At 41.5% G+C, this 12,452-nt stretch overlaps 1 protein-coding gene across 2 annotated transcripts; it reads left to right on the forward strand.

Annotated features, from left to right (window-relative positions):
* The first annotated feature begins 8,053 nt into the window (after window positions 1–8,053).
* On the forward strand, window positions 8,054–8,965 carry LOC117095336 (nucleophosmin-like). 2 transcript variants are annotated; one of them, XM_033232108.1, is made up of 3 exons: window positions 8,054–8,111; window positions 8,391–8,583; window positions 8,674–8,965. In XM_033232108.1, exons 1-3 carry the CDS (start codon window positions 8,054–8,056, stop codon window positions 8,894–8,896), a joined length of 474 nt encoding a protein of 157 aa, XP_033087999.1. In that variant the 3' UTR covers window positions 8,897–8,965. The 2 variants fall into 2 exon arrangements, with proteins under 2 accessions (XP_033087999.1, XP_033087998.1); XM_033232107.1 differs by having other exon boundaries at window positions 8,054–8,583.
* Window positions 8,966–12,452: the final 3,487 nt, after the last annotated feature.

The raw sequence follows: 12,452 nt of genomic DNA on the forward strand, positions 1-12,452 counted from the left end.
CCAGAAGTTTCTTTATACATACCTATCATGAGACAGCTTCCATTTCAGTCCAACTCAAACACAATGAAGAAATCCTCTTTGAAATATCCCTGCTGAACTGTTATTATCTACACCACCTAATAACAAAATTCCTTAAGGGAGTATAGCCTAGGGTTTAAGTGCACACACTTTGGGTTCAAAAAGACCAGGATTCAAATCCTGGTCCTGCCTCTTACTATATGTGTGTCACTGGGCAAGTTACACAGTCTCTCTAAGACCAGTTTCTTCATCTTCAAAGTATGGATATTAGTAGTAGTATTTCAAGAGTAGTTATTACAACTGAATGATTTAAGATTTTAGCACATAGTAAGCACTTAATAAAACAGTGTTTATTAGTACTCAGAGTAATCTGCTCTGAGATGAACAGTTCTATTGATAGCAAGTTCTTTCTTATACTAAACAGATAAAAAATTTGTCCCATTTGTCTAACTCTTTCTTCCTATTTCTGCCTTCAGAAGCTATCCAGAGTAAGTATATTCCTTCTTCCACACAACAGCACTTTAAATATTTGAGGGAGCTATTGTGTGCCTCCCTTCATATATTTGAGAACAGATATTTTTTTCCAGTTTGACTTTATCTAGTTTCTTCAACTGTGTCCCACATGACTTTGGATCTGTCACCATCTGTGGCAGAGCTAACTAGATGCTCCCCAATCCCATTTCCTCTTCTTGGGCATACAAGAATACCGTAGCCATTAGGTTGGGGCATGTGACTGGGTTTTGGCCAATAAAACAAGATTGAACATATGTGTGCTACTTCTATGCTAGGCCATGTGTCTTATGAGATCTTCCTTGATCTCTTTCACTCATTGGCTTGCTTAGTGCAGAGGATCCAGTGGAAAACTCTCAGGACACATAAGAGGCATGGAATCTGTGAGATGGAAGAAGCCTGAATCCCTGCATCAGCACATAGAAGGCTACCTCTCATGCACCTGTCAGACTGTGGCATGAGTGTTGTATTAGACCATTAAGACTTGAAGGTTGGGCCAAGTGCAGTGGCCCACACCTGTCATCCCAGCACTTTGAGAGGCTAAGGTGGGAGGACTCCTTGAGTCCAGGCGTTTGAGACCAGCCTGGGCAACATAGCAAGACCCCCATCTCTACAGAAAATTTAAAAATTAGTTGGGCGTGGTGGCTCTCTTGTAGTCCCAGTTACTTGGGAGACTGAGGTGGGAGGATAGGTTGAGCCCAGGAGGTCAAGGCTGCAGTGAGCCATGATCACGCCACTGCACTCCAGCCTGGGTGAAAGAGCAAGACCTTGTCTCAAAAACAACAGCAACAACAACAACAAAAAGGCTTGAGGGTTTATTTATCACTGCAATATATCCTAGCCTGCCATGGCTATTATATCTTTGTAGTTACCATTCTCTGGACATGCACTAGCCTGTCAATGTCACTTTTAAAAGATGATATCCAGAAATGAACACAATTTTTCAAATGTGACCTAACCCTGATGGAATAAAACTGGAAAACTACTTCCTTCTTTTGTTGTTGTTTTTTTTTTCCTGAGCCCCATATTTATTTTTTTTCAGTGCTTTCCAAAGTTGCCTTATGCTTAGCAACCACATTACACATACACAGGTGGCACAAGCTACATTTGTAGTTAACTAAAAACACTGCAGTATTTTTCAAGCCAACTGCCATCAAGCTAAGTGTGGCACAGTCAGTGTTCACCAAATATCCCATTTGCTTTCCTGCACTTTCCAGCCTCCCTCACAGTTTGGTGGGGGCCATGTTTACAGTTTCAGGAGGAGAAATAACGTGTCACTCCTGGGCCAAGGCAGTTAAAACTCATTACATCTCTTTCATTCCTCTCTTCCCCTGCTGCAGAGACCTTGGAGGACACATTCCACATGAAGGTAGGCTTCCCATCAGACTTTGCATCAACGAGAAAGAAATGTTTGCTCTTTAAAATACTGAAATTTCAGAGTCTATTTGTTGTGGCATTAACCTGTGTCAGTTAACCTGACTCCTCAGTGAGAGGTGAAGCCAGCTGGACTTCCTGGGTCGAGTGGGGACTTGGAGAACTTTTCTTACAAGAGATTTGTAAAATGCACCAATGAGTGCTCTGTAAAAACCCACCAATCGGCGCTCTGCAGCTAGCTACAGGTTTGTAAAATGCACCAATCAGCACTCTGTAAAATGAACCAATCAGCACTCTGTAAAATGGACCAATCGGCACTCTGTAAAATGGGCCATTCAGCAGGACATGGGTGGGGACAAATAAGGTAATAAAACCTGGCCACTCCAGCCAGCAGCGGCAACCCACTCAGGTCCCCTTCCACGCTGTGGATCCTTCATTCTTTTGCTTTTCACGATAAATCTTGCTGCTCTGCACTTTTTGTGTCCCTGCCAACTTTAAGAGCTGTAACACTCACTGCAAAGGTCCGGGGCTTCATTCTTGAAGTCATTCTTGAAGTCCCTGCCAACTTTAAGAGCTGTAACACTCACTGCAAGGGTCCGGGGCTTCATTCTTGAAGTCAGTGAGACCACGAACCCACCAGAAGGAACCAACTCCAGACACAACAGGCTGCTGCTTGTGAACTTTACTTTTTGCACTTTTGCACTTTAATTCAAAACTTTGTATTTATTTTTGTTAACTTTTAAATTTTTTACTCATGAATTGCATACCTACAGAAAAGTGCCATATCGTAAGTGAATTGATTCAATAAATTTTCACACACCCACTGAATGCACATGTGTAACTAACAAAAAAAAATTACCAACACCTCAGAAGCCCCTTCACGCCCTCTGGCATCTACTGTCTGCCCAACAGTAACCACTCCCCTGCCTTCTAGCAGCACAGATTAATTTTTGTGTTTTTGTGTTTTATATACATGGAATCATACTGTATGTACTCTCTTGCCCAGTATTACATTTGTAAGTTTCATCCACAATGTCTTATATGGCTATTGTTGGTTCATTTTTGTTGTTAGAAAATACTTCATTATGTAATTACACTGCCTCTTCATTCTCTTAATGGTATATTTGATAAAACAAAATTTCTTAATTTTAATATAGCCTAATTAACCAAATTTTTCTTTATAGTTAGCACATTTTATGTCCTGTTTAAGCTATCCTTGCCTACTCCAGTATCATGGAATCCTTCTACTATATTTCCTTTTAAAAACTTTGTTTTACTTTTAAAATTTAGATTGACATCGCATCTGGAATAAAATTTGGGGGCATGGTATGAGGCAGAAATCAAAATACACTTTTTTCGTTTGGATATCCAGCTGACCCAACACCTTTTATTGACAAGACCATCCTTTCTGTTAAAGGATCCATTGAAGGACTTTTTAAAAATCATGAGTCAAGCAACATGCATGTGTGGATTCTGTTTCTAGACTTTCTATTCTATTTCTTTTGGTCATTTTGCCTCTCCTTTGCCAATACTACATGTTTTAATCAGCCTTGATAATCTGATGACGTATATCCTTTAATTTTGTTCTGCTTCTAAAATGCTTTTACCATTCTAGGTTCTTTGTATTTCCACACGTATTTTTGGACTACCTGGACAATCTCTGCAAAATAATCTGTGGTGTTTTGACTAGAAGTCTTTTGAATCTATACATTTATTTCTGTAGAACTCACTTCTTCCCACCCCCACCCCCCGAGACTGAGTCTCACTGTGTCGCCCAGTCTGGAGTGCAGTGGCATGATCTCAGCTTGCTGCAACTTCAGCCTCCTGGGTTCAAGCAATTCTCCCTGCCTCAGCCTCCCGAGTAGCTGGGATTACAGGCACCTGCCATCACGCCTGGCTAATTTGTGTATTTTTTAGTAGAGATGGAGTTTCATTATGTTGGCCAGGCTGGTCTTGAACTCCTGACCTCAGGTGATCCACCTGCCTCGGCCTCCCAAAGTGCTGGGATTATTGGCTTGAACCACCACACCTGGCCAGAACTCACTTTTTTATAATACGGAGTCTTCCAACCCATTAGTCTGGTCTCTTCCTCTGCTTATTTAGACATTCTTTAATTTCTCTCAATAATGTTTTGTAATGTTTAGGGTAAGAGTCTTGCATGTGTCTTTTGTTACATATATCTAGATAGTTAATAGTTTTCGTGTAGCTGGGCACAGTGGCTCACACTTGTAATCCCAGCACTTTGGGAGGCCGAGGCGGGCGGATCACAAGGTCAGGAGATCGAGACCATCCTGGCTAACACGGTGAAACCCTGTCTCCACTGAAAATACAAAAAATTAGCCAGGCATGGTGGTGGGCACCTGTAGTCCCAGCTAGCTACTCGGGAGGCTGAGGCAGGAGAATGGCGTAAGCCCGGGAGGCGGAGCTTGCAGTGAGCCAAGATCACACCACTGCACTCCAGGCTGGGTGACAGAAAGAGACTCCGACTCTAAAAAAAAAAGAAAAAAATACACAGTTTTTGTGCTGTTGCAAATGACATTTTATTTTCTATTTGTTTGTTGCTGGTATATAAAAATACAATGATTTTTGTATGTATGTCTTGTATCCAGAGACCTTGCCAAATTCATATATCAATATAATTTGTCTGTAGATTCTTTTAGACTTTCTACATATGCAATCATGTTATCTGTGAATGATGACACTTTGTTTCCTCCCTTCCAATCCTTATGCCTCTCTCTAGTGCATTTTATCTTTCATATTAAGTCTAAAATTCCCACTGGTTGAGGTAATTTCAAATCATGATTTTACAACCCAGAATATTGTCTGCTTCCCCACAATTTGTCAAATTTGTAGGTAACAAAGGTGCATTCTGTGTGCTCATTCAAATCAGTGTCCAGTAAAAATTTTTAAATAAGGCTGAAAACAAAGCCATGGAGAAGACCCCAGGAGATTTATTTCCAGGTTGAAACTAATCAGTTAGTTATCTTTGGATGCAAGTATTCAAACTATCACTTGATTCATCTAAATGTGTCACAGTCAGTATCCATTTCTTCTCTAAAATATCATGAGATATTTCATCAAATTTTACTTGAAATCAATGTATATTATAGATTGACGATTCTCTCTTTAGACTGAAGATCTTATGAAATATGTAAAAGTTTATTTACTCTTCTCTTAATGAATAACTATGCTTGGTGACGACTACTTCTTTTTCTAAGTAATCATAAAATATCTGCTTGAGAATTTGTTCTGGCATTTTACTAGGAACCTATGTTTTCATGGATATGAATTTGCTAGAAGCCACTTGTCTCTCCTTTGGAGGGACTTCATGTACCATAGCTGCTTATCTCTAGTTTCCTATCGTGTTTCCTAGCCTCCACAGCTTTTAAGAAATTATTAATAATGATTTGAGAGAGCTAATAATGCAAGTGACTTCAGTTCTATGAATTATAATCTGTCTGTGGTTGAGAATGTAAATTCCCTTAATGCAGCAAGTAAATATCTAATCATGTCTTCATTTAGTGTATCAGTCACGGTCCGGGTAGGACATAGAATCCCCTCCTCACCCCAGAGGATAACGTGAAGAGACTTTAATAGAAGGACAACTTACAGGGATGTGGGCAGAGTTAAGGAAATAGACAGGGATAGTGCAGCAACCAGAGATAACGGAAAGCTGGTTAAGAGTCTGAATGAGTCAGGGTGGCAGAAAGAACTAGATGACCCACTTAAACTAGGTAATTGAGGGAAGGGAACACTTACAAAGCTGTGGGCAGTGTTTATGATATACAAGAAGTGATGGTTCAATATCTTGGGGCTAGTAAGGACAGAGGAAGTGAATATCCCTGGGTCTGAATGAATAAGTGGAGGAAACTATTGTTAGACTCCACAGAGATTGTAGTATAGGACAGCTCAGACAGCAGCACTGTGTGGCCTTTGGTAGAGGCCCACAGCCCACAGCCAACCCAGCATTGTTGGGGAGGGGGTATGGGAGGTATATGAGGACAGGGGAATGAATGCCCCAATCTCACCCTCCTCACTCTGAAATCCTGCTGATGCCTCTTATTGGCCGAGCCCACTTGGATGCCAGAGGAAAGGGAAGTTTTTAGTGAAGTCCATACAGGGGAGCCACCTGAGCACAGAGCAAGGTGGAGGAGCGGGGTGAGTGGATTCAGAAGAGCAAAGAAGAGCCAGCACAGCCCCTTAAGCCCAAAGGGTAAGAGAAGGAAGTGTTATTGCTAGAACTGTCTGCAAACTGAAACTGGAACAGGAGGAGGGTCCATTGGTGTGAAGGAATAAGACACCAAAGTCAGGGAGGGTGCTGGGAAGAAACACCTCAGCCTCTCCCTCACCCAGCTCTGAACTGCCCACCGGTGCTTCCCACTGGCCAAACCCAACAAGAAGTCAATTAGCAACAGAGCACATGTGACACAGAGAAGGGTAGAGATGAAGATGAACCAGCACCTTTAGCCTGAGGAATCCCCTTAGCCATTTTTACTTCACATGCCTCAGTTGAGAGGTTAGTTTATTTCACATGCCCCAGTAAAAAACAGGGAAATAAAATCAGAATTGAGTGACTTTCTCTTTTCAGTGTCATCTGATATACCAACCTGGCCAAATAGTAGGCTCTCCAAAAGTTCTTTGTGTTAGGAAGCTCTCCAAAAGTTCTTTGTGTTATCCTTAGAATTCCTCACGAGTCATTGCATTCCAAGTTTCAGACGCTCACACATTTAAAAAATATTTATAAGCTTTTGCCTAGTAGTAAACTCTGTGCTAGAAAATCATGGGATATGACTTTGAACAAGCATAGCCAGAGTTCAGTGCACAGGTGACCTCGACTCAAGGGCCCTACAGACCACTATTCCTCCAACCGTCCTACGGACAATCTCTTTCTAACCTGGGAAAGTCCTGTGCTACCTAGACACTCTGCCCCTATCCAAGAAAGCTGTCTTCCTTTTTGTTTAAGGACTCCTAAAGACTAAAATTCTTGGAAACAAAAGCTAGAAAGTCTTGGATATTTTACCACACTACAAATCTCTTCTGAGACAAGGAAGCTTAGGGTCGCTTTCTTTCTCAAATAGAGATAGTGGAAAAAGAGAAAACACCATGAGAAAAAATATAAGAACTGATGACTCAGTGACATTTGGCTTCTTTCTCATCTTCCATTGCTTGGATGTGTCCTTTTAAACTCTGAGTTCGCCAGTAAGCTCCTCGACCACTTCGCTGTCTCTGTTAGTTGTTTCCACTTCTTCCTCACTGTAATCATTTTCAACACATTCTCAAGATTCCATTTTAAGAAATGCCCATCCACTTTGTATCATCTATCCTTTTGGAGTCTCCGGCCATGAGAAAACCCCAAAAAACATTTTGAAATCAGTTTTCATACGTAGGACAAACCCAATATTGGCCTCAGTGACTATTCTATGGCCTGTAAAATGGATATAATCACTTTTTCCCCCAATGTTGGCGTAACTTTCATAGCAACTATATATTCATTGCTGATCAATTGTTTCAGAGACATGGTTCTTCTCTTTCTATCCTCTGTATCCTGGAGGATTGGATCATCAATAAATCTGTTTTTTAAAAGAGAAAACACTTTTAAATTGTTTGTTTTAGGAGATTGAAACTTTCAACAAAAGTCCAGTGGTACTATTCGGTGCATAAGAACAAACAACTGTATACCTGACAATAAATAATAGCACATTAAACATGTCAATGTGGAGTTCACAAGCCAAAGTTGCCCACGAGGGACTCCTGTGTCTTGTGGAAATAGTCCCGCATTAGTACTTTCACCCTGGTTAGCCAATGGCTGGGAGCAGTCCACGGGAAGTTTGGCCTCGGTGTGAACAAAGTGCTTTCCAGTAGGGTAGCAGCTGGGGTCATCAGGCAATTGTGTTCCGTGCATCAGGATGTCTGATTAACGTGTTTGCATGGCCATCACAACCATGTTAATAGATTAAAATTAGAAAAGCCATAAGATTAGCTTTTAAAATAAAAAGATGAAAAAATACTTGTTTTAGCTCAGTGTTCATTTGTTATTTTTAAAAAATACTTAGCAAACTGATGTGATTCTGTCCTGAGCAGCTGTTCTCTTGAGCAGTGTTCGTTTATCTCCGTCTGCCTTTTGTCCCACCTAAGTGCATGCTGTCACCTGATGGAAGATTCAGTGGACATGGACATGAGCCTCCTGAGGCCCCAGAACTATCTTTTCAGTTGTGAACTAAAGGCCAACAAAGATGATCACTTTAAGGTGGATAATGATGAAAATGAGCACCAGTTATCTTTAGGGGCTGGTGCAAAGGATGAATTGCACATTGTTGAAGCAGAGACAATGAATTACGAAGGCGGTCCAATTAAAGTAACACCAGCAGCTTTGAAAATGTCTGTACAGCCAACGGTTTCCCTTGGGGGCTTTGAAATCCCACCACCAATAGTCTTAAGGTTGAAGTGCGGTTCAGGGCCAGTGCATATTGGTAGACAACACTTAGTAGCTGTGGAGGAAGATGCAGAGTCAGAAGACGAAGAGGAGGAGGAAGTGAAACTCTTAAGTATATCAGGAAAGTGGTCTGCCCCTGGTCGCAGCAAGGTTCCACAGAAAAAAGCAAAACTTGCTGCTGATGAAGACGATGATGATGAAGATGATGATAATGATGATTTTTATGAGGAAGCTGAAGAAAAGAACCAGTAAAGAAATCTATTTGAGATACTCCAGCTAAAGATGGACAAAAAGTCAAATCAGAATGGAAAAGACTCAAAACCATCATCAACACCAAGATCAAAAGGACAAGAATCCTTCAAAAAACAGGAAAAAAATCCTAAAACACCAAAAGGACCTAGTTCTGTAGAAGACATTAAAGCAAAAATGCAAGCAAGTATAGAAAAAGGTGGTTCTCTTCCCAGAGTGGAAGCCAAGTTCATCAATTATGTGAAGAATTGCTTCCGTACGACTGAGCAGGAGGCTATTCAAGATCTCTGGCAGTGGAGGAAATCTCTTTAAGAAAATAGTTTAAACAATTTGTTAAAAATGTTCAGTCTTATTTCATTCCTGTAACAATGATATTTGGCTGTCCTTTTTATAATGCAGAGTAAGAACTTTCCCTACTGTGTTTGATAAATGTTGTCCAGGTTCCATTGCCAAGAATGTGTTGTCCAAAATGCCTATTTAGTTTTTAAAGCTGGAACTCCACCCTTTGCTTGGTTTTAAGTATGTATGGAATGTTATGATAGGACATAGTAGTAGCAGTGGTCAGACATGGAAATGATGGGGAGACAAAAATATACATATGAAATAAAACTCAGTATTTTTAAAAAAAATACTTAGCAAATAGGACCCGAAGTGAACATACTTCACTGGAAAAGCACATCTACCAAAAAAAAAAAAAAGTCCAAAAGAGTAAGCAGAAAAACTATCACAATTAAAAAAAGGGTTTGGCAAGAATGTTGGATATAAAATCAATACATAAAAGTCAATTGTGTTACTATACAACAAAAACAAAATATTAAGAAATGTATCTTCAGTAAAGTTTTTTAACTTTCTTCTTGAAGTTATTGCATATATTTTCCAAATTTACTACTATATACCTTATTTTAATTCTTTTTAAAGTGGTATAGTTTTAGAACACTAAATATATGCAGAGGTATGCTATGTATTTAGATGTGAAAACTTAGCGTATAAATATATATAAGTATATAAATACTTTCTCCCCAAATTGACCTTTAAAGTTAATGAAATTCCAATCCTAATACCAACAAGGTTTTTCATAGAACTTGGTAAGTTAACTCTAAAATTTACATAAAACAAATAGCCAAGGTACTCCTAAAGAGGGCCATCAGAAAGGAAGATGTATTATAAAGCCATAGTTATTAGGGGAAGTCAATTTTAGGTCAAGAAAATAGAGTTAGCCGAAACAAAATAGAGTCCATAAATAGACCCACATCCATATGTGGGTGACATTACACATCGGTAAAATGGTGGAACAAATGAAGATCTACACGGAAAAAATAAAAGTGTATCCCAACTTCATACTGTCTTCAAAATAATCAGTGTCAAATAGACTGTGGACTTACATGTGAAAGACAAACTTAAAAACCTTTAAAAGAAAACATGTTTATGATCTCAGGTAAGAGATTTTTTAAATGGAACCCAAACACACAAACTTAAAAGGAAAAGACTTTGAGCAGAAATTATCAATTTTATCTCAGCCAAGAAGACATCATAAATGTCATGTAAAGATAAGTCACAAAATGGAAATATGTGCTTGTAACACATAAATAACAAAGAACCAGAATTCAGAAAATATGAAGAACTCCTTAAAGTAAAAGAGATATAGGGAGGAAAAAAACCCCAGAAAAAAATGGATAGAAGTCTTATACTGGAATTTTACATAAGAGAAAACATAAATAACCAAAAAACATAAAATGTACTTAAGTTCATTTGTAACCTGAAAAATAGGAAGTAAAACACATGGAGATTTTTTTTTTTCTGAGACAAAGTCTCACTCTTGTGGCCCAGGTTGGAGTGCAGTGGCCCAATCTCGGCTCACTGCAACCTTCGCCTCTCGGGTTCAAACAATTCTGCCTCAGCCTCCTGAGTAACTGTGATTACAGGTGCCCACCACCATGCGCAGCTAATTTTTGCACTTTTAGTAGAGATGGGGTTTTGCCATGTTAGCCAGGCTGGTCTCAAACTCCTGACCTCAGGAGATCTGCCTGCCTCAGCCTCCCAAAGCACTGGGAGAGATACTCTTTTATACCCATCAGACTAATAAAAATTAAATGAGTCATGCTGGCAATGATGTGGGGAAATCTTTAACAACTATATTGAGGTATAATTGATATACAAAGAACTAGACACATTTAATGCAGGCAAGTTGATGAGCTTGAAATGCAAACACCTGTGATATCATCACAATCAAGATAATAGACATATCCAACACTGCCCAAAGTTTTCTTGTGTCCCTTTGTTTTTGTTTTGTTTTTAATCATTTTGTTTTGTTTTGGTTTTGGCAGAACAAACACACGAGATCTATCCGCTTAACCAATTTTTTTTTTTTTTTTTTTTTTTTTTGAGACGGAGTCTCTCTGTCGCCCAGGCTGGAGTGCAGTGGTGCAATCTTGGCTCACTGTGCAAGCTCCGCCTACCAGGTTCACGGCATTCTTCTGCCTCAGCCTCCCAAGTAGCTGGTGTGTCCAGAATTGGTGGGTTTTTGGTCTCACTGACTTCAAGAATGTAGCCGTGGACCCTTGTGGTGAGTGTTAACAGTTCTTAAAGATGGTGTGTCTGCCGTTTCTTCCTTCTGGTAGGTTCGCGGTCTCACTGGCTTTAGGAGTGAAGTTGCAGACCTTCGCGGTGAGCGTTACAGCTCTTAAAAGCAGCGTTGATCCAAAAAGTGAGCAGCAGCAAGATTTATTGTAAAGAGTGAAAAAATAAAGCTTCCACAGTGTGGAAGGGGACCTCAGGGGTTGCCACTGGCTGGCTCGGCATCCTGCTTTTATTCTTTTATCTGATCCCACCCACATCCTGCTGACTGGTCCATTTTACAGAGAGTTGATTGGTCCACTTTGACAGAGAGCTGATTGGTGCGTTTACAATTCCTGAGTTAGACACAGTGCTGATTGGTGCGTTTACAATCCTTTAGCTAGACACAGAGTGCTAGAGAGAAAAGTTCTCCAAGTCCCCACTAGGTTAGCTAGATACAGTGTACCCATTGGTGTATTTACAAACCTTGAGTTAGACACAGAGTACTGATCGGTGTATTCACAAACCCTGAGCGAGACACAGAGTGCTGATTGGTGCATTTACAAACCCTGAGCTAGATTCAGAGTGCTAATTGGTGTATTTACAATCCCTTAGCTAGACATAAAGGTTCTCTAAGTTCCCACTAGACTCAGGAGCCCAGCTGGCATCACTTAGTGGATCCTGCACCAGGGCTGCAGGCAGAGATGCCCGCCAGTCCCGAGCCATGCCTGCACTCCTCAGCCCTTGGGCGATTGATGGGACCAGGCACCACAGAGCAGGGGGTGGCACCCAGGGAGGCTCCGGCTGTGCGAGAACCCACTGCAGGGGTGGGGGCTCAGGCATGGTGGGCTGCAGGTTCCAAGCCCTGCCCGTGGGGAGGCAGCTGAGGCCCGGCAAGAATTCGAGCCCAGCGCCCGAAGGCCGGCACTGCTGGGGGACCTGGCGCACCCACCACAGCTGCTGGCCTGGGTGCTAAGCCCCTCAATGCCCTGGGCCGGCAGCGCCGGCTGGCCACTCTGAGTGTGGAACCCGCCAAGCCTGCACCCGCCAGAACCCGCACTGGCCTGTGAGCCCTGCACGCAGCCCCAGTTCCCGCAGCCCCAGTTCCCGCCAGCACCTCTCCTTCCACACCTCCCCACAAGCAGAGGGAGGCAGCTCTGGCCTCGGCCAGCCGAGAGAGGGGCTCCCACAGTTGCCGTGGTGGGCTGAAGGGCTCCTCAAGCACCACCAGAGTGGACACCAAGGCCAAGGAGGCACCTGAGGACTGCTAGCACGTTGTCACCTCTCACTGGGACTACAGGCGCCTGCCACCATG

The sequence above is a fragment of the Trachypithecus francoisi genome, unplaced genomic scaffold, assembly GCF_009764315.1.
Source record: "Trachypithecus francoisi isolate TF-2019V2 unplaced genomic scaffold, Tfra_2.0 Lachesis_group13, whole genome shotgun sequence".
In the NCBI taxonomy this organism is placed as follows: domain Eukaryota; kingdom Metazoa; phylum Chordata; class Mammalia; order Primates; family Cercopithecidae; genus Trachypithecus; species Trachypithecus francoisi.